The sequence below is a fragment of the Bos javanicus genome, chromosome 7 (assembly GCF_032452875.1).
Source record: "Bos javanicus breed banteng chromosome 7, ARS-OSU_banteng_1.0, whole genome shotgun sequence".
In the NCBI taxonomy this organism is placed as follows: Eukaryota; Metazoa; Chordata; class Mammalia; order Artiodactyla; family Bovidae; genus Bos; species Bos javanicus.
In genome coordinates, this window is record NC_083874.1 from 16,094,587 (window position 1) to 16,119,223 (window position 24,637).

Sequence of the window (24,637 nt, forward strand, 5' to 3'; positions counted from 1 at the left end):
AGGAGGAGGTTGGGGTGGGCCCCTGAAGCCAGTGGGTGACAGGGCTTAGCAAACATGTCAAGAACCAGTACCTTGGACAGCAACCCACCATGACAATCTTGGAGGTCTGGTGCAATCAACACTGAGAAGTTGGCTCTGTCTGGAATTATCAGATGGGTCTTGGTGGCCGTGCTTGGGCCCTGCCTCAACAGGCTGTTGAGAATCTGGTTTCAGGGAATGAACGTAGTTTCCTGACCCTGTAGACAGACCTTCACAAGACCCCCAATCCAATGGGCCACTAAGAGTCAGCCTCAAGCCTGGCCAGGAGTCTTTTCCCCATGGGCAATAGTCCTGTGAGACCAGCCTGTCATTTCCACAGGAAGGAGAGAAGTCCAGTTTGAGGTCCTACTGGGACAAGATGGCCCTTTTGGCTGCAATCATGGTATCCACGTTGACCATGAGAAGGTCTGCTAGAGGCCGGACATTTCTTCTGTTTGCTTTCACTAATGATGCAGATGACACTTTTGTGAATTACTCCATGATAATAACAGGCTTTCTCAATGTCAGCATTATTGGCATTCTGGATAGGATCATTCTTGGTGGTTGGAGGCCATCTCGCGCATTGCAGGCTGGCCAGCATCATCCTTGACCTCTACCCACCATGCGCCAATAGTACATTCCTCCTCCCCCACCCAGTTGTGACAACCAAAGATGTCTCCATACATTGCCAAGTGTCCCTTGGGGGGAAAAGTTACCCCTGGTTGAGGACCACTGCAATAAACCCATTCTCCAGTGATTCCCACAACAAAATCATGTTCTCCTGGTAAAGCCGATCTGCTGCTTGGCCAGACTGCACGTACAAAGGGACTCATCCTCTTTGCCTTGCCTTCCAGGAAGCTCAGAAATTTTGCTTTGGTTCTGTGTAGCTCCAGTTGCAGGATTTTGGGTGCTTCTGCCTTGTTCTAAGAATGGTTTAAACTGCTGAGACACCAGATGAGAAATAAGAGGTAGGAGTTACAAGGAGGCAGATTTTTGCACATTGTGAAGCATTTTCTAACCAAGGAACTGACAAGCCCCAGTATGGGTTGCCAGGAAAGAACAGAAACTTTACTCGAAATGTCTTCAGTACAGAAAGAAATTACATTATGATGATTCCGGTTTTATGTTATGGATTTATGTCTATCCCTCCTATATTCCACATACTTTCCAAAAAAGGCATGTCATATGAACTATAAAAACTAAAAGAGCTTATAAAATTAGATGAATACAATAATCTTTTTAAAAATTTTATGTATTTACTTTTTTTTTTACTGTGCTCAGTCCTTATTGCTGCTTGGGCTTTTCTCTAGTTGTAGCGAGTGGAGGCTACTCTTTAGTTGCAGTGCATGAGCTTCTCATTTTGGTGACTTTTCCTGTTGTGAGCACAGGCTCTAGAGCTCCTGGGCTTCAATAGTTGTGGCATGAGGGCTCAGTAGTTGCAGTTCCCAGGCTCTAGAGCAAAGGCTCAATAGTTGTGATGCATGGGTTTAGTTGCTCCATGGCATGTGGGATCTTTCCAGACCAGAGATCAAACCGTTGTCTCCTGCATTGGCAGGCAGCTTTTTTTTTTTTTTTTTTTTTAACTACTGAGCTACCAGGGAAGCCCAAATGAAATAGTCTTGAACATGGGAAAACAGATGACTCTTTTTGTATTTAGGCTATGCTTGGTCTTTGTTGTGACTCGGGCTTTTATCTAGTTGCAATGTGCAGGGGCTTTTCTTGTTGTGGAGCATGGGCTCGAGAGTACACATCCTCAGTAGTTGCTGCACTCGGGCCTAGTTGCCCCTGCATGTGGGGATCTTAGTTCCTCGACCAGGGATTGAACCCTCATCTCCTGCATTGCAAGGCACATTCTTAACCACTGGATCACCGGGGAAGTCCCCAAAGAGATGACTTTTTAAAGGAAAACATTCTGGTCAATGGTACTCATCACTAAGCATCAGACTTATCTCTTTCTGTCCCTCTGCAAATGATTTCATACTCTCACCCTCACTTTCATTACGTGAAAAATTGGGGAGAGCAACAGTTCCTCCTTCATGGAGGGTTACAAAGAGTCAATACAATGTGCACATACCATCTTAAAACAGGGCGTCACACTTGGCTGCAGCTCAATGAACAGTGCCTATATTTTGTTAAGATTTTCAGTTCATTTCAGTTCAGGCACTCAGTCATGTCCAACTCTTTGCGACCCCATGAATCGCAGCACGCCAGGCCTCCCTGTCCGTCACCAACTCCCGGAGTTCACTCAAACTCACGTCCATCTAGTCGGTGATGCCATCCAGCCATCTCATCCTCTGTCGTCCCCTTCTCCTCCTGCCCCTAATCCCTCCCAGCATCAGAGTCTTTTCCAGTGAGTCAACTCTTCACATGAGGTGGCCAAAGTACTGGAGTTTCAGCTTTAGCATCATTCCTTCCAAAGAATACCCAGGGCTGATCTCCTTCAGAATGGACTGGTTGGATCTCCTTGCAGTCCAAGGGACTTGCAAGAGTCTTCTCCAACACCACAGTTCAAAAGCATCAATTCTTCGGCATTCAGCTTTCTTCACAGTCCAACTCTCACATCCATACATGACCACAGGAAAAACCATAGCCTTGACTAGACGAACCTTTGTTGGCAAAGTAATGTCTCTGCTTTTGAATATGCTGTCTAGGTTGGTCATAACTTTCCTTCCAAGGAATAAGCATCTTTTAATTTCATGGCTGCAATCACCATCTGCAGTGATTTTGGAGCCCCCCCCAAAAAAGTCTGACACTGTTTCCACTGTTTCCCCATCTATTTCCCATGAAGTGATGGGACCACATGCCATGATCTTCGTTTCCTGAATGTTGAGCTTTAAGCCAACTTTTTCACTCTCCTTTTTCACTTTCATCAAGAGGCTTTTTATAAAGTTCCTCTTCACTTTCTGCCATAAGGGTGGTGTCTTCTGCATATCTGAGGTTATTGATATTTCTCCCGGCAATCTTGATTCCAGCTTGTGCTTCTTCCAGCCCAGCATTTCTCATGATGTACTCTGAGACCATAAGTTAAGGTCTTAGGTATTTCTATTTCAAGTATCAGAAACCTATCTCTATCTGCTCAAGCAGACAGGGATTTTATTGACTTAAGAAAGTCTGTAACTAGCAAGACTGCCAATTCCTTATCAGGCATGCTTTCTGCCTTGCTGCCTCTCAGTTCAAGCAGTGGCAAAAAACAAAAACAAAACCAAACCCAAATCCTAATAGTTAGGCCCTAAAGGAAGAGCTGTCTTGCATTAGAAAGTAAGGAACACTCTGACTGACCCATTTGTGACACATGTCCAGCTGCAAACCAATCACTGTGTCCAGAGGGATGGGATGCTGTGATTGAATGGCCGGATGATTTGGTTCTCCAAACCTCACCACGATCTTGGAGTCTGGAGGCCAACCTTGGTAGATCCTGTATCTTAGCAACAGACCTGTGCCTGCCCATCCCCATAGCATCTATCTTGCCCCAGGTTACAATCTAGAGAGCAGACAGACTAAGCCAATAGGCTCGTCCCATTGAGGGTAATTGTGCCTTTAGAAACAGGCAGTGTTCAGTGTTTGAAAGTACCCACCAGATTTCTGATAATCCCAGCCTTATCTCCCCATCTCATTCCTAGAAACTTTGTTTTTTAGCCTGGGGCAGAGAACTGAGCTCTGGCAATCTCACAAAATCAGTTCAGTTCAGTTCAGTTCGGTCACTCAGTCGTGTCCAACTCTTTGCGACCCCATGAATCGCAGCACGCCAGGCCTCCCTGTCCATCACCAACTCCCAGAGTTCACTCAGACTCATGTCCATCGAGTCGGTGATGCCATCCAGCCATCTCATCCTCTGTCGTCCCCTTCTCCTCCTGCCCCCAATCCAACCCAGCATCAGAGTCTTTTCCAATGAGTCAACTCTTCACATGAGGTGGCCAAAATACTGGAGCATCATTCCTTCCAAAGAACACCCAGGGCTGATCTCCTTCAGAATGGACTGGTTGGATCTCCTTGCAGTCCAAGGGACTCTCAAGAGTCTTCTCCAACACCACAGCTCAAAAGCATCAATTCTTCGGTGCTCAGCTTTCTTCACAGTCCAACTCTCACATCCATACATGACCACAGGAAAAACCATAGCCTTGACTAGACGGACCTTTGTTGGCAAAGTAATGTCTCTGCTTTTCAATATGCTATCTAGGTTGGTCATAACTTTTCTTCTAAGGAGTAAGCATCTTTTACTTTCATGGCTGCAGTCACCATCTGCAGTGATTTTGGAGCCCCCAAAAATAAAGTCTGACACTGTTTCCCCATCTATTTCCCATGAAGTGATGGGACCACATGCCATGATCTTCGTTTCCTGAATGTTGAGCTGTAAGCCAACTTTTTCACTCTCCTCTTTCACTTTCATCAAGAGGCTTTTTAGTTCCTCTTCACTGTCTGCCATAAGGGTGGTATCATCTGCATATCTGAGGTTATTGATATTTCTCCCGGCAATCTTGATTCCAGCTTGTGCTTCTTCCAGCCCAGCATTTCCCATGATATACTCTGCATAGAAGTTAAATAAGCAGGGTGACAATATACAGCCTTGACATACTCCTTTTCCTATTTGGAACAAGTCTGTTGTTCCATGTCCAACATGTTCCAACTATTGCTTCCTGACCTTCATATAGGTTTCTCAAGAGGCAGGTCAGGTGGTCTGGTATTCCCATCTCTTTCAGAATTTTCCACACTTTATTGTGATCCACACAGTCAAAGGCTTTGCCATAGTCAATAAAGCAGAAATAGATGTTTTTTTGGAACTCTCTTGCTTTTTCGATGATCCAGTGGATGTTGGCAATTTGATCTCTGGTTCCTCTGCCTTTTCTAAAACCAGCTTGTACATCTGGAAGTTCATGGTTCACGTATTGTTGAAGCCTCGCTTGGAGAATTTTGAGCATTATTTTACTAGCGTGTGAGATGAGTGCAATTGTGTGGTAGTTTGAGCATCTTTGGCATTGCCTTTCTTTGGGATTGGAATGAAAACTGACCTTTTCCAGTCCTGTGGCCACTGCTGAGTTTTCCAAATTTGCTGGCATATTGAGTGAAGCACTTTCATAGCATCATCTTTCAGGATTTGAAATAGCTCAACTGGAATCCCATCAGCTCCACTAGCTTTGTTTGTAGTGATGCTTTCTAAGCCCACTTGACTTCACACTCCAGGATGTCTGGCTCTAGGTGAGTGATCACACCATCGTGATTATCTGGGTCGTGAAGATCTTTTTTGTACAGTTCTTCTGTGTATTCTTGCCACCTCTTCTTAATATCTTCTGCTTCTGTTAGGTCCATACCATTTCTGTCCTTTATCGAGCCCATCTTTGCATGAAATGTTCCCTTCGTATCTCTAATTTTCTTGAAGAGATCCCTAGTCTTTCCCATTCTGTTGTTTTCCTCTATTTCTTTGCATTGATTGCTGAGGAAGGCTTTCTTATCTCTCCTTGCTACTATTTGGAACTCTGCATTCAGACGCTTATATCTTTCTTTTTCTCCTTTGCTTTTCACTTCTCTTCTTTTCACAGCTATTTGTAAGGCCTCCCCAGACAGCCATTTTGCTTTTTTGCATTTCTTTTCTGTGGGGATGGTCTTGATCCCTGTCTCCTGTACAATGTCACGAACCTCCGTCTGTAGTTCATCATGCACTTTATCAGATCTATCAGATCTAGTCCCTTAAATCTATTTCTCACTTCCACTGTGTAATCATAAGGGATTTGATTTGGGTCATACCTGAATGGTCTAGTGGTTTTCCCTGCTTTCTTCAATTTAAGTCTGAATTTGGCAATAAGGAGTTGATGATCTGAGCCACAGTCAGCTCCTGGTCTTGTTTTTGTTGACTGTATAGAGCTTCTCCATCTTTGGCTGCAAAGAATACAATCAATCTGATTTTGGTGTTGACCATTTGGTGATGTCCATGTGTAGAGTCTTCTCTTGTGTTGTTCGAAGAGGGTGTTTGCTATGACCAGTGCATTTTCTTGGCAAAACTCTATTAGTCTTTGCCCTGCTTCATTCCGTATTCCAAGGCCAAATTCAAAGAAGTGCTAACTTCACAAAATCAAAGAAGTGCTAACTCTGCTTTAAGAAGCAGCAGATAGAGGGAGTTTGTATGTATCTTATAAGACCTTGCTGAAGACTTCATGGAAGCTCCCAGATATTCCAACATCCTGATGTTTTCCTCCAAAGGCACTTGAGCCACAGTCTCAGGTGACACCCTGTTAGAGTGCCAAGATAAAACAGGCAACAATTTAATCAGCTATTTTTCTACATAATAGATGTCTAGTCTCCTGAAAAAGGCTCTTCTACAGGGTGTGACATACATCTGAGGAGATTGTGCACAGCACAATGTTCAAAGTCCTATTCATAATGAATATATATGTCTGTGGTGGCCCTGACCCTCTATTTTACCTTTGTTCAGCCAATTTCACATTTTACATTATTTCCTTCAATACCCTTCCCTTTCCCGAAACTAATTTATAAATTAGTCAAGACTGTCATGACTGCAAAGAACAGATACCCACTAAACTAGCGACTGAACTGAACTGAACTGAACTGAAACTAGCTCAAATACCCAAGAAATTGGTTGGCTTGTGATACTGACAAGACTAAGGGCTTCAGGTATGGCTATATCCAGGAACTCAACCTGGCTATATCCATGACCAACCTAGACAGCATATTAAAAAGCAGAGACATTACTTTGCCACCAAAGGTCTGTCTAGTCAAAGCTACGGTTTTTCCAGTAGCCATGTAAGGATGTGAGAGTTAGACTGTAAAGAAACCTGAGCGCCAAAAAAATGATGCTTTTGAACTGCGGTGTTGGAGAAGACTCTTGAGAGTCCCTTGGACTGCTAGGAGATCAAACTAGTCCATCCTAAAGGAAATCAGTCCTGAATATTCATTGGAAGGACTGATGCTGAAGCTGAAACTCCAATACTGTGGCCACCTGATGCGAAGAACTGACTTATTGGAAAAGACTCTGATGCTGGGAAAGATTGAAGGTGAGAGGAGAAGGGGACAACAAAGGATGAGAAGGTTGGATGGTATCACCAACTCACTGGACATGAGTTTGAGCAGGCTCAGGGAGTTGGTAATGGACAGGGAAGCCTGGCGTGCTGCAGTCTTGCAAAGAGTTGGACACGACTGAGTGAACTGAACTGAACTGAGGAGCTCAACCAATATAGCTATGGCTGTCTCTCTGACTCTCACCTCTACATCCTGGTACACATTGACTTCAGTCTGAAGACTGTTCTTCCACACAACTGAGGAAGGTGGGTGCAGGTAGAATGAGGTCCTGTGAACAGTTCATGATCCCAGAGGAAGAAAGAGATCCTCCAGCTACATGGCTTCATCCCTGACTTCATTCTTTGTGGCCGGGGTTGGGGGGTGGGGGGGTTGAAGTTCTCGGGTTGATAAGTTTCAATTACAAGATACTGAGGGCTGTGTTAGACACAGATCTGTCTGGAGTAGTGGTGGGGGCTACACAAAGGGAAAACAAGGTGCTGAGAGAGAGACTAGGCAGACAGAAACAACAGCTGTCTTTACAAGTATTACTGTAATGGGATCATCCAGCAGGATAAGGATCCAGGAACATAATCCAATTGCAGTCTCAAGTCTCTCAGATCTGCTGTGGACTTCTCCACAGAGGGGTAGAAAGCAGGTCTCAGGCCAAAAGTTCAGCCCAGATCTAGAAGATTCCAGAAGGAAGAGCAAAGTCTCCTGGAGCCCTGACCTACAAGCAAGGGTAGGTGGTGTCAAAATTCACCAGCCAAGGACCATCAGAGGCACTTGTTTTGTCGTTTTTAGTTGCTCAGTCATGTCTGAGTCTTTGAGACTCCATGGACTGTAGCCCTCCAGGCTCCTCTGTCCATGGGATTCTCCAGACAGGAATACTGGAGTGGGTTGCCATTCCCTTTTCCAGGGGATCTTCATGACCCAGGAATAGAACCCATGTCTTCTGCATTGGCAGGTGGGTTCTTTACCACTGAGCCCCAAGAAAAGCCCCATCAGAAGCACACCGGTAGTCAAAAAAGTTTGGTTCTTTTTAGCTTGTGCAGCAAGGAAGACCCCTTAGCAGGGTATCTCCAGAGGAGAGAGGTGGAGGACAGAAAGGCTTCTTATAGGATTCAGGTTTGCGCTGGATGGTTTTAAGTAGAGTTGAGAGCAGAAGCAATTCTAGCCTGGCTCTCTGAGGGAGCAGATTGGTGATTGGGTCTTTTGGTGATTCTTAGATGTAGGAGGATGGATGTGGGGTGGTCATTGGGAAGAAGCGGCGGTCATCTCCGTTAGTAGGGGGCACAGGGTATGTATTCATTTTTGAGGTTGCAGAGTGTCCTTGTGGCTATCTCAGCTCAGACGCAGTCACAGAGCGGCCTTGTGTGATGACTGTTTATATTCTGAGACCGTTGTTTATGTTCTGGTAAGAACATCACAGCCCAGCTGCCAGCTGCCAGGACTGTATTTCATTCCCTCTTCACAGGGATCTCCATCTCCAGGTAAAGTATGCCCAGACTGCTTCCCAGACCTGGCTTATAGAAGGAGGAACAGGCACGGGGAGCCCACCAGTGACAGCCCTGCATGACCCTGGGAGGAGAAAGAGGAGGAGTATCCCCAGCTCTTTTCCTCGGAGGAGGAGTCTTAAAGGGAAAACGCTGGACTGAGCAAAGATACCACAAGTTTGTAAATTCTCAGCGTCTGAACTATGCTGATGTGTGTTTCCCGTCTGCAAGAGACAGAGACTGTTCGGTGTTCCTGGAAACGAGAGAGAGAAAGAGAGACAGAGTCGGAGACACGGGCTGGAGGCAGAGACAGGGAGAGAGAGGAGGAGGATGCAGATACAGAGGGATGGAGGCAGAGAAAGTGACAAGAGAGGCCAAGACATGGAAATAAAGGGACGGAGGAACAGAGAAGGGACACAGAGAGAGAAACAGGGGCGGAGAGGGATCAAGAGCGGCTGGGAGAGAAGCAGAAGAGGAGAGGCGGCGGCGGGGACAGCGCGGGCGGAGCCCGGCGCAGACAAAGGCGCGGCCGCGCGGCCGGGTGGCCCAGCCGGGACAAAGGCTGGCCCGGGGGGCGGGGGCAGCGATGGCGACGGCCGAGGCGGGCGCGGGCGAACTACAAGTCCCAGCAGCCCCCGCTGCGGCCCTCGGCCGGCCCCTCTCGCTCCCCGGGAGCGCCTGGCGGGGCCGCAGGGCCGAGGGGGCCGCCGGCGGGGCTGGCGGGCGGGGGGCTTCCTGCGGGCCCCGGGGGCGCCGGCGGGCGCGGCGGGCCGGGCAGGGGAGAGGGGCGCCGGGTGAGTGTCCCCGCGAGCGGGCCGGGCGGGCGGGGGCTGCGATGAGGGGGGCGGGCGCGGGGGGCCCCCAGCGCGGGGCGCGGCCCGGGGCGACCTCTGTCCTACCCCACGCCGCCGCCCCGCGCGCCCGCCCGCCCGGGGAGAGCAGAGCCTGGGGCGCGATGGGAGGGGGCCTCGCGACCTGCGGGCCTAGCGCACCGGTTCCGCCGCTGCGGCCCGGGGGAGGGCCCAGCCCAAGCTGGGCGCCGTCAATAGGGAGGTAGGGGAGGGGGGCACCCCTCGGCTGGGGGCGGGAGCGTAAGTCCAGAACGCCCCCTCCCCTGGAGGCGATCCGGATCCCCCACCCCAGGAGCCCAGGTATTGTTCCCTCAGACCCTCCAGCCTGGGGTCCGGAGTTCAGGAGACCCATCCTCCAGAGGGACCTCCCCCAGGACCCCAAGTGTTTCCCCTCACTCTCCAGTCTTGGGGTCCAGAGCACTGGAAGCCCCTTCCTCAGGAGGTGATCCAGGATTCCACCTGCCCCCCGGAACTCAGGGAAGGACCCCAGTTATGTCTCCTTGCTCCTTGTAGCTCAGAGGTGGGAATTCAGGAGCCAATCTAAGGGTCTTCCCCCTACTGGGAATCCAGGGGTGACCCAGCACTGTCCCCCCACCCTCCATCATGGAATGTGAGGAGGTGAACTAGGAACTCAGGCCTCTTTCTGTGTGTATCCACTCCCAGTTCTGAGGTTGTGGCTCAGAAGTTCCCCCTGCCCCAAAGGAGAGCCAAAGTGCCCCCCAACGCACACCCACCCACCCCCACCTCAACCCCCCTCCCAATAATAGATCTATTTGTTGTTTCCCCCCCCAGGCCTAGCCATGGGGTGGGCATCACCTCCCCTTCAGATAATCCTGAGCTCCCCCTGCTCCCCAGAAGGGGTCCCAGCTTGTTTCTCTGTCCCACTCCCTACCTCCAGCCATGGAGGTAGAATTCAGGATCTTTCTTCCCAGAGAGGACCATCTCCATGCTTGAGCCATGGAGTCAGTCACTCAAATCATTCCTTCCTAGGAGATGGCCCAGGGGTCCCTCCAGTAACCAAAGAGAAGCCCAATGTGTTGTTTTGCCTACCCCGCAGCTAGGGGTTTTCTGGTGGCTCAAATGGTAAAGAATCTGCCTGCAATGCAGGAGACCCTTGTTTGATCCCTGGGTGGGGAAGATCCGCTGGAGAAGGGAATTGGCTACCCACCCCAGTTTTCTTGCCTGGATAATTCCTTGGACAGAGAAGCCTGGTGGGTTACAGTCCATGAGATACCAAACAGCTGGACTGGACTAAGCGACTAACAAGCTAGGGGTTAGAATTCAGGATCTATCCAGTCGGGCAAACAGGTACACTGACACTTGTCCCTACTCTCCTGGATAATGGGTCCATGGGTCTCCCTGCCCCCTCCAGGGGTTCCCATGCACACTCTACCTTTAGAAATCAGCATTCAGGATCTTCTATCTAAGACGGAACATAGGTGTTTTGACACTTAGTCATACCCCAGAACTATGAAGTTTGGAATTCACGTTGTCTCTTCCCCCGGAAGCAAGCCAGGGGTCTCCCTGCGTGCCCCCAGTGACCCAGGAGAAGTACCAGATGTTGTCTGCACCCCCCCCCAACACACACACTCATCCCCCACAGATAGAGGCTTCAGAGATCACAATGTTTCCTCTCTAGGAGGTGAGCCAGGTTCCCTACCAGGAACCCCCAAATATGCCACCCCCAACAATGGGACTGGAATTCAGGCCATGTACTTAGAGCAAGCACAGGAACCCAGACACCCACCCTCTTCCCCTCAAAGCGGCCATGGTCAAGGGGACTCTCTCCTCCACAGGACCTGAGCTTCCCACCAGAGGAGGAGCCCAGGATGGAGAGAGGGGCGGAACCATGGAGCTGGGTGCTGGAGACCTCTAGTGCTGGGTCCCCTGACTTCTATCCAGGTGTGGGGCTGAGAAGGGAGGCCCCTCCCCCTGTCCCACCAGGGTCCCTCTTCTCCCTGACCTGGCAGGAACCAGTGCAGTCTCCCTATAGCACGAGACAAGAGAAGGATCTGTGTGTTTACCCCAAAGCGGGATCTGGGGTACAGCCCAACTCCCTCTCCCTTCCCTGCCCAGGCTCCAGAAGAGACCCCGGGTTCCGCAGAACCTACTCTCCACTCACCCTCTGCCCTCACCCCATAGATCCTGCCCCAGAAGCCGGTACTTCCACACCAGGGATGAGGCGTTCCGTCTTAGTCAGGAACCCAGGCCACAAGGGCAGGAGGCCCGATTATGAAGAGCCTGACTCAGACTCAGAAGACCTAGACCCTGACCCAGAAGAGCTGGACCCGGCTTCCGAAAACCAGGAGCCTGAGCCGGAAGACCTCCACACTGTCTCTGAGGACGTGGACCCCAGCTATGAAGACCTGGAGCCTGTCTCCGAGGCTCTGGATGCGGAGGCGGGTGCTCCAGGCTCCATCTCGGGGATCCGTGACTCCGACCCCCAAGATCTCGACCCCCTGTCTTCAAGTTTCGACGACCCCGATGTCATCGGCCCGGTTCCCCTGATCCTCGACCCTAACAGCGACACCCTCAGTCCCACTGCCTCCCCAGACCTGGACTCCCTCTCCTCCGACCTCCCTGCCACCCCTGAGGTCCTGACCGCTGCCCCCGCGGTGCTCCCTGCACCTGCCAGCCCGCCCCGGCCCTTCTCCTGCCCCGACTGCGGGCGAGCCTTCCGCCGCAGCTCGGGGCTGAGCCAGCACCGCCGCACGCACAGCGGCGAGAAGCCCTACCGCTGCCCCGACTGCGGCAAATCATTCAGCCACGGCGCCACGCTGGCGCAGCACCGGGGCATCCACACTGGCGCGCGGCCCTACCAGTGCGCCGCATGCGGCAAGGCCTTCGGTTGGCGCTCCACACTGCTCAAGCACCGCAGCAGCCACAGTGGCGAGAAGCCTCACCATTGCCCGGTGTGTGGCAAAGCCTTCGGCCACGGCTCGCTGCTGGCGCAGCACCTGCGCACGCACGGCGGCCCGCGGCCGCACAAGTGCCCGGTGTGCGCCAAGGGCTTCGGGCAGGGCTCGGCGCTGCTGAAGCACCTGCGCACGCACACGGGTGAGAGGCCGTACCCATGCCCGCAATGTGGCAAGGCCTTCGGGCAGAGCTCGGCGCTGCTGCAGCACCAGCGCACGCACACGGCCGAGCGCCCCTACCGCTGTCCCCACTGCGGCAAGGCCTTTGGCCAGAGCTCCAACCTGCAGCATCACCTGCGCACGCACACGGGCGAGCGGCCCTACGCCTGCCCCCACTGCTCCAAGGCCTTTGGGCAGAGCTCCGCGTTGCTGCAGCACCTACATGTGCATTCGGGCGAGCGCCCCTACCGCTGCCAGCTCTGCGGCAAGGCCTTCGGCCAAGCCTCTAGCCTCACCAAGCACAAGCGCGTGCACGAGGGTGCGGCTGCAGCTGCGGCTGCTGCCGCTGCCGCTGCTGGCCTGGGCCTCAGCCCCGCTTCGATGCTAAGGCCAGGGCAGGCCTCCCTCCTGGGTCCGGATGCTGTCTCAGTGCTCAGCCCTGGCCCTAGCTCTGGCCTTGACCGTGATCCTGGCTCTGGGCTGGGCTCCCTCCCCAATCCCAACCTCAAACCCACGAGTGGCTCTGGATCTAGCCCCAGCCCTGATTCTGCCCTGTCTTCTGACCCTAAGCCTGGGCACAATGCCAATTCCGACCTCCTGGCTAGCCCTGACCACAGATCTGGTCCCAGCCCCGATACAGATCCTGTGCCCAGCCCTGACTCCAACTCCAGGTCCCACCCTGACCCTGGCTCTCCCATCTGTGACACTGTCAGCCCAGCCCTCCCTACGGGCGAGAGTCCCAGGTGGGTGCAGGAGCAAGAAGCCCTGCTTGGGCCTGATGGCTAAAGGGTGTGCTGGCACCCACAGGTGCCTGGGAAAGCGTGTGTTGTGCAGTTAGTAAAATCCTCCCACTGCCTCCAGGCTCTGTGTCATGGTTCTGCTGTTGCTCTTTTTTCTCTAATGTGCAGCCTGTTCCTGGGGAGATGGGAGGGCATTGCCCGAGCGAGCCACACAAATGGAACCTTACTATCCTGGCTCCCTCCACAATATCCTCCTGGCTTCCCCCAGGAGGTCTCATAGTGGTCCATCCCAGCAGTCGCCACTCTGTTCCCCCAGACCTAGCCACCCCAGTCAGGGGCGGACTCACCCTGCGGTCTGGTCTATGCTGCTTCCTTCCCTTTTAGAGTTAACTTTCCCACGAGTGGTGGGATTTCTGGCACATTGAATGTCTAGCAGGTGCATAGCAGAGGCTGATATGAAACCATGTGGGCAGCCTGCCCATTCTGCTCCCCAGATTTACCCCCTTATCCTTCAAAGCCCATGTTGCAGGTACACCACAGGACAAAGGAGAGGTTACTCGCTTATGCATTCAATAAACACGTGTTGGTTGCTCAAGTCTCAGCAGGGAGCAAGATTAGCATGGCCTTGGTTCTCACAGAGCTCCCAGAGTTCAGAAACACTGAAAAAGCAACTATAGAGTATGGTGCATTCAAGAAGCATAACAAGACTTCTGATTTAAATAGGGGACAGCTTCCCTGTGGAAGGACTTTGTAAATCTAATCACTGCTACTTCAGCACTACTGCTGGTCCAGACTTGTACTATGCATTTGCATTTTCTCACTTAATTCTTTTTTTAAAACAATTTTATTTATCTTTTGGCCATGCTAGGTCTTCATTGCTGTGTGTGGGCTTTTCTCTAGTTGCAGTGAGCAGGGGCTACACTTGGTTGTGGTACACAGGCTTCTCATTGCTTTAGTTTCTCTTATGGAGCACAGGCTCTAGGCAGACAGGCTTCAGTAGTTGTGACTCACAGGCTCTAGAGCACTGGCTCAGTAGTTGTGGAACACAGACCTAGTTGCTCCTTGCCGTGTGGGATCTTCCCAGACCAAGATAGAATCTGTGTTCCCTGCAGATTCTTAATTACTGGACCATCAAGGAAGCCCTCTCATTTAATTCTCTCAGCAGCTCCATGAGACAGATAACTGAGTATTCCCCTTTTGCAAATGAGGACACTGAGGCACATGGCATTTAAAGGAGTTTTTCAAAGACCCAGAAGTGGTGGTTGGGAGCGTGTTATGACCAACCTAGATAGCATATTCAAAAGCAGAGACATTACTTTGCCAACAAAGGTTCGTCTAGTCAAGGCTATGGTTTTTCCTGTGGTCATGTATGGATGTGAGAGTTGGACTGTGAAGAAGGCTGAGCGCCAAAGAATTGATGCTTTTGAACTGTGGTGTTGGAAAAGACTCTTGAGAGTCCCTTGGACTGGGAGATCAGCCCTGGGATTTCTTTGAAAGGAATGATGCTAAAGCTGAAACTCCAGTACTTTGGCCGCCTCATGCGAAGAGTTGACTCACTGGAAAAGACTCTGATGCTGGGAGGGATTGGGGGCAGGAGGAGAAGGGGACAACAGAGGATGAGATGGCTGGATGGCATCACTGACTCGATGGACGTGAGTCTCAGTGAACTCCGGGAGTTGGTGATGGACAGGGAGGCCTGGAGTGCTGCGATTCATGGGGTCGCAAAGAGTTGGACACGACTGAGTGACTGAACTGATCTGATCACTTGCCTTCTTGCCTAAGGCAAGAAGATTGTACTAAGGCCCTGGGGCCACTGAGATGAGATAGGGGAGGAGGTAGGTGGGGCTGGAAAAGAGGGCTCAGTAGACTGAAGAGCGGAGTTTGCTTGTCATCCAAGAGAAATGGGAAGCTACCAGCAGGTTCTGACAGAGGACTATCAGTTATTTTTGGAAGACCCTTCTGGCTGCTGGATGGAGAGGGGAATGGAGGGGGATCAGAAATAGGAGCGTAAGATCAGGGAGGTTGTTGCAGTGGTCCAAGCCAGGAATGTTGGGAGACTCTGGGCTGACAGCCATAGGAGTGGAGGAAAGTGGTCCTATTTAGGATACAATTAGGAAAAGAAGTAGGATTGATGATAGGTCAGATGAGAGGGGGTTGAGAGTAAGGGAGGGTTTCTGGGAGGATGGAGCCGGACACCCTTGAGACAGGATCCTTATCCTACACCGCGGAGGGAAAGGGGTCAAGCATTAGACATGGAAGCCATGAGATTGGCACTGGACGCCGGAACGACAGGGAGCCAGGACTGAGTCAGTCCTAAGTCCGCACGCTCACAGCCGGCCCATCCCCCAAGCACATTGTCACCTTCGGCGCTAGGACCTCGCGACCGCCTAGAGGAAGCCAGCCGCCATCCGAGGCACGCTTGCGCGCGGCTCAGGCAGGGGATGTCGTGGCGCAGGGGGAGGGACCGGATTTGGTCGCCTGCCTCCCTGGCCGCGGTGGTCACGTGTCTGAGGCGCGAGTCAGCTGATGCGGGAGGGTTTGAAGCTGCACCGCCAGGGAGCGAGGCCGCAGTGACAGCGCGGGGCGTTCGGACCCCGGCTGCCCCGCAGCGCCCGGCGGCGTCCGGCGCTCCGGGCCCCGACATGGCAGTCCCCGTAGGCCCGCGCGGCTCAGGTGAGGGCGCAGGCAATCCGGCGAGCTCCGGAACGCGGGTTGCGAACCTGCGGACGGCTTCTCCTACCTGGGACGGCGGAGCTCCGGGTTTCCCTTTCCTCAGCTCCCATGCCCACCTCTCAGCTTCCCGGTGGTGTCGGTATGGACTGACGGCTCCTAGAGCCTAGGCAGAAAAGGCAGGCTGCCCACATGTGGCGGGTGGGCACCAGCTTCTCCCTTCTAAGTGGCGGGACTCCGGGCTGTGCTCTGAGTACCTTCAACTCAGGCAGCTGGCGAGCCGCCAGCTTCTCGACTCGCGGCGGCGAGGGTCCCAGGATTTGCATCCCGGGCCTAGATTCGGATTGCTTAGTTCTGTTGAAACTCCGACTGCGGCCCCAGCTTCTCCAACCCCCACCCCTACCCTCCCGCCCCAACGTCAGACTCCAGACTCTGCTTCCCCGGGCCAGGAGGCAAATGCTCAGCTTTTCTAAACCCAGGCAGGACTGCTGGGGCGGGGTTGCCACTTTAAACCCAGGCGCCTAACTCAATTTCAGATCTCCAAACCCGTGGAAGCTCAGTTGCCTCTCATAGGGAAGCCTGGAGGAATGCCCATGTGTTGATCATCTTTTAAACTAGCTGCAGACATCTCAGAGATGTCCTAGTCATTGGAGCCTGGGGTGGATTAGCTGTGATCCCAGCCAGGGAGGTGCCCCACCCTCTGGTTTCCCATCCAGCTGTCTTGTAAACAACCACAACAGCATCTGAGTGCCAAAGGGATCTGAAGGTGGCCCTCACTGTGGGACAGGTTCTAAGAGTGTCCACATTTCATCTTGGTGGCTGGGCTAGGCAGAGAGTCAGCCAGACCTTGGAATGAAACAGGGTTCTTCCAGTGGGGATCATGGGGGTATGTCAGGGACTATTCTCAGCTGCTGTGACCAACTATGACCAGCAGTTGCTGAAAACTTGGACTTCTTCTTGGGCTGGTCAGGATTGAAAGGAATCAGTGATGCTTAGAATAGCCTCTATTTAGGAGTTCGCTGGGCTTCCCTGGTGGCTAAGAGGGTAAAGCATCTGCCTGCAATGCGGGAGACCCGGGTTCGATCCCTGGGTCGAGAAGATCGCCTGGAGAAGGAAATGGCAACCCACTCCCATACTCTTGCCTGGAAAATCCCATGGATGGAGAAGCCTGTAGGCTATGGTCTATAGTAGGCTACAGTCTATGGGGTCGCAAAGAGTCCGACACGACTGAGTGACTTCACTTTCACTTTCAGGAGTTCCCTGGTGGTCTAGTGGTTAGGACTTGGTGCTTTCATTACTGCGGCCTGGGTTCAGTCCCTGGTCTGGGAACTAAGATCCTGCAAGCCCTTGCTGCTGCTGCTGCTAAGTCGCTTCAGTCGTGTCTGACTCTGTGCGACCCCATAGACGGCAGCCCACCAGGCTCTTCCGTCCCTGGGATTCTCCAGGCAAGAACACTGGAGTGGATTGCCATTTCCTTCTCCAATGCATGAAAGTGAAAAGTGAAAGTGAAATCGCTCAGTCGTTTCCAACTCTTGGCGACCCCATGGTCTGCAGCCTACCAGGCTCCTCCGTCCATGGGATTCTCCAGGCAAGAGTACTGGAGTGGGGTGCCATTGCCTTCTCTGCCCTTAGGCATGGCCAAAAAGAAGGGGGGAAAAACAAACAAAAAAATAGAATAGCCTCTACTTGTTGAGGAACTATTGAGGCTTAGGAATGGAATGCTTTGTAAGTATCAAATCCTTAGCTTCCTAAGTGAGAGAATTTATTGCCCCATTTTGCAGTCGAGGAAGCTGAGACTCAGGGAAGCTGAGTGCCCTGAGGCAGGGCCAGGAATCAGTTCAGGCTCTTTCAAGTGATTTATAGTCTTTGACCAGCACTGCTGCAAATATCTGTAAAATGTTACGAATTTTCTGGTTTTCCTTAGATCTCTCAGAGTTCTTTTTTAGCTGGAGCTTGGGACCTGCCTCCCCTATTGGCAGGTAAACTTGTCTCGGCCTGGTCCCCACTTCCCCCTCCCTCCCATCTCACAGAGACCGAGCGTCTTCTGACACCCAGCCCTGGATATGGGACTCAGACAGGGGCTTCCCCAGCCCCTTCAACCCCTCCAGAAGAGGAAGATCTCCGTCGCCGTCTCAAGTACTTCTTCATGAGCCCCTGTGATAAATTCCGGGCCAAGGGTCGCAAGCCTTTCAAGCTTATGCTGCAAGTGGTGAAGATCTTGGTGGTCACCGTGCAGGTGAGACCTGTACCACTCGCCCCTGCCCCCAGAGTTCCACCTGTGGGCCCTATTTTCCTTGAAGGGGAAAAGCCTAGAGTCAGAGCCTAGTCCTGCCCCCTCAGCAGCATGTGGCACTCATCAGTCGGAAGCCCTCTGGGACCTGCACAGGAGCAGCTCCTTTAAGCTTCACAAATGCCCTCTAAGGTTCTGGTCAGTGTTGTTGCACTTTTTTTATAGATGAGACAAATGAAGCTCAGAAAGGTTAAGGGACTTGTCCAAAGTCATATAGCAACTAAGCCTTGGGAGCTGGCATGTGGACCCTGGCAGTCTGATGCTGTGCTGACCCTCAAAGAAAACTGATCTGGTGGCTGCAGAGACCACTGCCCTCCCTCCCTCCCTCTCCCAGGACCTGTGCTGGGCTCCAAGGACTCCGTGATGAGTCAGACTCAGCCCCTGTCCTGAGAGCTTCTGGTCTAGTGCCTTTGGGTATGTCACCATGCTTCTAATCTCCTGTCAGTAAAGGAGCCCAGTGAGGGGCTTCCCAGGTGACTCAGTGGTAAAGAACCTACCTGCCAATGCAGGAGACGCAGGTTTAATCCCTGGGTTGGGAAGATCCTCTAGAGGAGGAAATGGCAACCCACTCCAGTATTCTTGCCAGTGAAATCCCACGGACAGAGGACTATCCCACGGATAGTCCATGGGATCGAAAGGAGTTGGACACGACTGAGCGACTGAACAACAGCAAAAGGAGCCAGCAGTGGTGCTTACCCTGTGCGGTTCAGTCCAGTCACTCAGTCATGTCTGACTCTTTGTGACCCCATGGACTGCAGCTCGCCAGGCTTCCCTGTCCATCACCAACTCCTGGAGCTTGACTGTCCCCATAGGTTTGGGTTTAGCACAGCAGCTGGCACCCAGTACACATGTAATGGACGTTAGCTGTTGCCGTGAGTTCTATGAGCAGCCACTGTTTGCGTATGGAAGGCCTGCCCTCATGGGGAGGGCCCTCTCTTCTCTCCGTCCACTCATGCACTGTGGGAGATCCCCATCGTCCTTGTCCCTCCTACCAGCTCATCCTGTTTGGGCTCAGCAACCAGCTGGCAGTGACGTTCCGGGAGGAGAACACCATCGCTTTCCGACACCTCTTCCTGCTGGGCTACACGGATGGGGCGGATGACACGTTCGCAGCCTACACGCGGCAGCAGCTATACCAGGCCATCTTCTATGCCGTGGACCAGGTGCGGGTGGCCAGGAGCCATTGGGCAGCTGGGCCCTCAGGGGACAGCGGGCGGGGCTGACAGATCCTCCCCTCCTTTGCCCGCAGTACCTGACACTCCCAGACGTGTCCCTGGGCCGGTATGCCTATGTGCGGGGCGGGGGCGGCCCCTGGGCCAACGGCTCAGCCTTGGCCCTCTGCCAGTGCTACTACCACCGGGGCCACGTGGACCCAGCCAACGACACATTTGACATTGATCCGATGGTCGTCACGGGTGAGTGGGCCGGGCAGGGCTCAGTGGTCAGGAGCCCGGGCTGCTAGGATTAAAATCCCACTTGAAAATCCCTCCTGCTCTTCTGGAAGACAGGGTGGCGAGGATGATGTGATGATGAGTTGGCTGCTTGGTGTGCAGACAGAGCTGCATGTTATGTTTCACTGTCATTCATTCTCTAAACACCTGGGGCCACAGAGCACCAGGCACTGGGGCCTGTGTACGGGGTTAGATAGACTGGGCCTGACCCTTGTGGGGTAGACAACAGAAACAGACAAATGTGGAAATACGAAGGGAGTGGTAAAGCAGGGAAGGGGGCTGTCGGGGACTCTGGGGAGACCTGCCTGTGCCTCCTCTGCCACCAGTGTCCCCTCCCTGACTCCCTGTCCTCAGACTGTATCCGGGTGGACCCCCCTGAGAGACCCCCCGTCCCCCCCAGTGATGATCTCTCCCTCTCGGATGGCAGCGCCAGTTACAGGAACCTCACGCTCAAATTCCACAAGTACTGTCTGACCGATCGAGGGGGCTGGGGGTGCGGGGAGGCAGGACTCCAGGCACCTTCAGTGTTGGGGGAGGGGGCAGCCACTTCCCCACAAGCCCGGGCTGGGCAGGCCAAGCTGCCACGTGAGCACTTCCTCTGCCAGCTGCAGAGTCAGCATGGGGCAGAGCACTGGCACTCAGGCAGAGCCCACCCACCCCCTCACCCAAGCCTCCCCGCCAGGCTGATCAACGTCACCATCCACTTCCAGCTGAAGACCATTAACCTCCAGAGCCTGATCAACAATGAAATCCCAGACTGCTACACCTTCAGTATCCTGGTGAGCCCACGGTCCCTGGGGTGTGGGTGAGGAACCAGCCCGTGACGGGGTAGGGTGGGGGGCGGGGCACAGGACTCCTGAACTCTGGAGCTGGGGGACCCTGGGCCAGGAGCAGTGTGGGAGTGATGGGGGAGGCTGGGGCTGGACAGACCATCCATCCTGCAGGTCTGGGAGCCTTGGGTCTGCCGAGGTTTACCCTGTCCTGTCTCATCTCGCTGCACCCCTGCAGATCACATTTGACAATAAGGCACACAGTGGGCGTGTCCCCATCAGCCTAGAGACCCAGGCCCACATCCAGGAGTGTAAGCACCCCAGCGTCTTTGGCCATGGTGAGCCCCCAAGCCCTGAACCAGTGCTGCCCAGGGGCTCTGAATCTCCCTGGGAGCCCCGAGCCCCAGACCAGTATGAACCGAGCTCTTGACTCACCCAAACAAACCTATGAGCCCACTGACCAGCCCAAAGCAGCCCTGAAGCCCCCCGGGCCTGGCCCCTCCCCGCAGGAGACAACAGCTTCCGGCTCCTGTTTGACGTGGTTGTGATCCTTACCTGCGCCTTCTCCTTCCTGCTGTGCGCCCGCTCACTGCTCCGAGGCTTCCTGCTGCAGAACGTGAGAGCCAGCCCCAGCCTCGCCCAGCTCTGGGACCCTTGGGGCCACCAGGGTGGGGAGCCTCCCCTGCCCAGACCAGCCCTCACCCCACCCGCCTACCCCTGCAGGAATTTGTCAGGTTCATGTGGCGACGGCGGGGACGGGTCATCAGCCTGTGGGAGCGGTTGGAATTTGTCAACGGCTGGTACATCCTTCTGGTCACCAGCGACATGCTCACCATCTCGGGTACCATCATGAAGATTGGCATCGAAGCCAAGGTGGGTCCGGCCCACGCCCTGCCTCCCCACCCCATCTCCTTCCAGCCCTGTCCCCCTCTCCCACTCCCTGCCAATGCCATCCCCAGGGAAGGGCCAGATGGAGTTAACGCTACTCCCGCCCTTAGAACCTGGCAAGCTACGACGTCTGCAGCATCCTCCTGGGCACCTCAACACTGCTAGTCTGGGTCGGAGTCATCCGCTACTTGACCTTCTTCCATAAGTACAATGTAAGCTTCAGATATGCAGGCAGGGCCCTCTTGGTGGCAGCCACATGTCCCTTAATTCCCACCCCCTCAACCCCCAGATAAATCATACCCGTATTGCCATCAACAGCCCCTGCAGATGACCCACCAGGAGCCTCTTCCCCATACCTGCCCCCTCACCCCTGCCAGACATACCTGTCACTCTACATGGGCAGGGGCTATGTGAGCCCACTTTCATCCCCAACCCCTTGCCAGCTGAATCCAGCCAAGGGGGTGTGCTCTCAGCACCCTGCTGCCCCTTCTGAGGCTCCTTCCAGCTTCACTGGTCACCCCAGCTGGCCTGTGTTGTGGGTATGCCCACACTGTCCGCCCCCCGACTCCTCCCTCCACAGATCCTCATCGCCACGCTGCGGGTGGCCCTGCCCAGCGTCATGCGCTTCTGCTGCTGTGTGGCCGTCATCTATCTGGGCTATTGCTTCTGCGGCTGGATCGTGTTGGGGCCCTACCATGTGAAGGTAGGGGCTGGCAGGGACCTGTGGGTGGCGCTCATGACCCACTGTCCAAGGGTCCCTGGCTCCCCTTCTTACTTCCTGAGTCTTCTGACACCAGCGGGTCCACCTGCTGTTGATCTGGTGACGCTGAACAACCCACCTTGATCCCTGGTCTCCAGCAATTCTATCCACTGTCCTCTCTGAACCCACCCAGTGACCCTGGCCTTGATCCTTATTCAGTGACCCATCCCCCTGAGCTGGCCTTACCGTGACTACTAGTGCTCTGTCTGCTGTCCCCTCTGACTCCCCAATGCCACTACCAGCCCCATCCCAGCCCCTGCCACGCCCCCGGCTTGCTCTGACCCCCCTACTACGCTGCCCACCTGCAGTTCCGCTCACTGTCCATGGTGTCCGAGTGCCTGTTCTCGCTCATCAACGGGGATGACATGTTCGTGACCTTCGCGGCCATGCAGGCGCAGCAGAGCCGCAGCAGCCTGGTCTGGCTCTTCTCTCAGCTCTACCTGTACTCCTTCATTAGCCTGTTCATCTACATGGTGCTCAGTCTCTTCATCGCGCTTATCACAGGCGCCTACGACACCATCAAGGTCAGCCACCTCCCTGTGGGCCACCCCACATGCATTAGCACACAGCCCCAAACTCAGGCTGTAAGTCCCTCGAGGTTGGCCACATTGGGGTGAGGCGAGAAGGACCCTGGGAAAGAATATGGGAGACTCCACGAGGCCAAAGGAGAGGTTAGCTCAGAAGTGGGGGGCCCAAGAGGGGCGGATACCATCACAGCTGCTGCATTCTCAGTTTTATCAAGGTGTGGGGCCAGGTAGGATTCCTGCATCTTTTACCAACAGGGAACCCAAGCCATTGGAGTAGGAAACGGCAACCCACTCCAGCATTCTTGCCTGGAAAATCCCTTGAATAGAGGAGCCTGGTGGGCTATAGTCCCTGGGATTGCAAAGAGTCGGACACAACTAAGTGACTGAACACACACAAACCAAGCCATAGAGTTTCACTGACTTGCCCAACGTTGGCTACTAGGCAGATGGTGAACCCAGCTCATCCCGAAACTGTGTGATTCCAGAAGTGCTGCTCCAAGCCCCTGTGTCCTGTGGGTCTAGGGAATGACGGTGGTCTTGCAGGCTGCAGGGCCCAGAGCAGAACGCGGGCGTGACAGGTAGACAGGTGTGACACATCTGTCAGCAGACACATCTTTCAGCAGATGTGTTTGGGGGCCTGTTGTGTTGCAAGCCTGGTGCCAGGTGTCTGTCCAGCACTGGTGGGCAGGATGGATAATGGACAAACCAGAGTATGGCAATCTACCGATGGAGGTGGTATAAACTGAAGGTTACAGAGGCCTCCTGCTTTAGACTGGTGTTAGGCTGGGTCCAGGCAAATTTCTAAAATGTGCTGTCTGGTCTCTGGCCACACACGTGACTAGTTACACTTTGACTTTCATGAAAATGAAACAATTCTAAATTCAGTTCCTCACTCACACCAGGCATAGAGCAAGCACCCAAATGCCAGTGCAGTTAGTAGCTACCAGATTTAGACAGCATAGATATCAAACCTTTCCATCATCTCAGAACATTCTGGATTGATGAGACAAGAGCCTGGGAGAGAGCGCACCAGGGAGAAGGAACTGCTAGAAAGGATTTGGAGAAGAGAGTGCTCCCATGAGATTGGGAAGGGTGAAAAAGAGGCTGAAAGCCAGAACATCCCTGCAACTGGGAATGCAGAAGACTGCACCGGCCTGTGCCTGGACATACAGCCAGGCAACAGACATAATTCTGTCACTCAGACCCAAGGAGCCCTTATAGGTCTTCCTCTAGCACTTAAAGATCACACATGTCTATCAGCCTTGGGGGTACAAACCCAGACCTTGCTTCCACTGTGTGCACCCAAGTCAGTAGGTGGTTGCCAAGCACCCAGATTGGGTCCAGTATGGCTCTAGGTGGTGGCCCCGCAGGCGGAGAGACACATTCAGTGGTCAGGGAATGTCTCCAGGTGAAGCAAAGCACGGGGAACCAGCAGGTGGAGGGCACAGCATGTACAAAGCCCCAGAGGAGGGAGCCTGGTTGGTCCACCAGGATCAGGGAGATTCAGATGGTTGGAGAGGATGGGGAGGGCAGGGGTGTCTTTCATGTGGGTCCCGGGTCTTTCTCCCCAGCACCCAGGCGGAGCGGGCGCAGAGGTGAGCGAGCTCCAGGCCTACATCGCGCAGTGCCAGGACAGCCCCACCTCCGGCAAATTCCGCCGCGGGAGCGGCTCCGCCTGCAGCCTCCTTTGCTGTTGTGGCAGGTTCGAGGCTGGTTTGGTTCGGGTTTGGGATTGGCTGGTGGAAGGGAAGCGGACGGAGGGAACCGATGCTTTCCACCTCCGCTAACACTGCCCTTCCTTCAGGGACGCTTCGGAGGAGCATTCGCTGCTGGTGAATTGACTCGGACCCGGACTGCTACTGGACATTAGCCCCCTCACCACCACCACCCCCGGAGTGCGGAGACCCAAGCTTATTTATTTTACCCTTTGCTTTTAAGGGCCGGCTGCCAGTCGCGCCCCGTGAGGGCCTGGGCCAGTCGGGTCGGACTTTGGACAAGGATAGGGTGGGTGTTAAATAAACGGGAAAATAAACTTGTTCTCATTTGTAGTGGGAGGGGCATCCCCTGCGCCAACTGGTCGCGGGTCCCTTTAAAGCG

The 24,637-nt window shown here is 53.7% G+C and overlaps 2 protein-coding genes across 8 annotated transcripts; both read left to right on the forward strand.

Annotated features, from left to right (window-relative positions):
- The first annotated feature begins 8,324 nt into the window (after window positions 1–8,324).
- ZNF358 (zinc finger protein 358) lies at window positions 8,325–13,303 on the forward strand. Of its 6 annotated transcripts, none has more exons than XM_061422289.1 (3): window positions 8,325–8,516; window positions 11,167–11,272; window positions 11,513–13,303. In XM_061422289.1, exons 2-3 carry the CDS (start codon window positions 11,200–11,202, stop codon window positions 13,228–13,230), a joined length of 1,791 nt encoding a protein of 596 aa, XP_061278273.1. In that variant the 5' UTR covers window positions 8,325–8,516; window positions 11,167–11,199; the 3' UTR covers window positions 13,231–13,303. The 6 variants fall into 6 exon arrangements, with proteins under 6 accessions (XP_061278273.1, XP_061278277.1, XP_061278274.1 ...); XM_061422290.1 differs by lacking the exon at window positions 8,325–8,516 and adding an exon at window positions 8,523–8,696; XM_061422292.1 differs by lacking the exon at window positions 8,325–8,516 and adding an exon at window positions 9,245–9,313.
- Window positions 13,304–15,649: 2,346 nt separating this feature from the next.
- On the forward strand, window positions 15,650–24,572 carry MCOLN1 (mucolipin TRP cation channel 1). Of its 2 annotated transcripts, none has more exons than XM_061422286.1 (14): window positions 15,650–15,857; window positions 17,885–18,090; window positions 19,140–19,307; window positions 19,394–19,559; window positions 19,950–20,058; window positions 20,278–20,374; window positions 20,604–20,703; window positions 20,875–20,981; window positions 21,089–21,238; window positions 21,364–21,465; window positions 21,834–21,956; window positions 22,322–22,537; window positions 24,112–24,242; window positions 24,345–24,572. In XM_061422286.1, the coding sequence occupies exons 1-14, from the start codon at window positions 15,827–15,829 to the stop codon at window positions 24,379–24,381; spliced, it is 1,743 nt and encodes a 580-aa protein (XP_061278270.1). In that variant the 5' UTR covers window positions 15,650–15,826; the 3' UTR covers window positions 24,382–24,572. The 2 variants fall into 2 exon arrangements, with proteins under 2 accessions (XP_061278270.1, XP_061278271.1); XM_061422287.1 differs by having other exon boundaries at window positions 15,683–15,857; window positions 20,965–20,981.
- The last annotated feature ends 65 nt before the right edge of the window (window positions 24,573–24,637 follow it).

Bases quoted from the DNA above. Each gene is read 5' to 3' on its own strand.
- MCOLN1 (XM_061422286.1), top strand. From the start codon at position 15,827: ATGGCAGTCCCCGTAGGCCCGCGCGGCTCAG. The intron at 19,308-19,393 runs GTGCGGGTGGCC...CTTTGCCCGCAG, and splicing joins TCTTCTATGCCGTGGACCAG to TACCTGACACTCCCAGACGT. The intron at 20,375-20,603 runs GTGAGCCCACGG...GCACCCCTGCAG, and splicing joins GCTACACCTTCAGTATCCTG to ATCACATTTGACAATAAGGC.
- ZNF358 (XM_061422288.1), top strand. From the start codon at position 9,106: ATGGCGACGGCCGAGGCGGGCGCGGGCGAACTACAAGTCCCAGCAGCC. The intron at 9,314-11,512 runs GTGAGTGTCCCC...CTCACCCCATAG, and splicing joins GCAGGGGAGAGGGGCGCCGG to ATCCTGCCCCAGAAGCCGGT.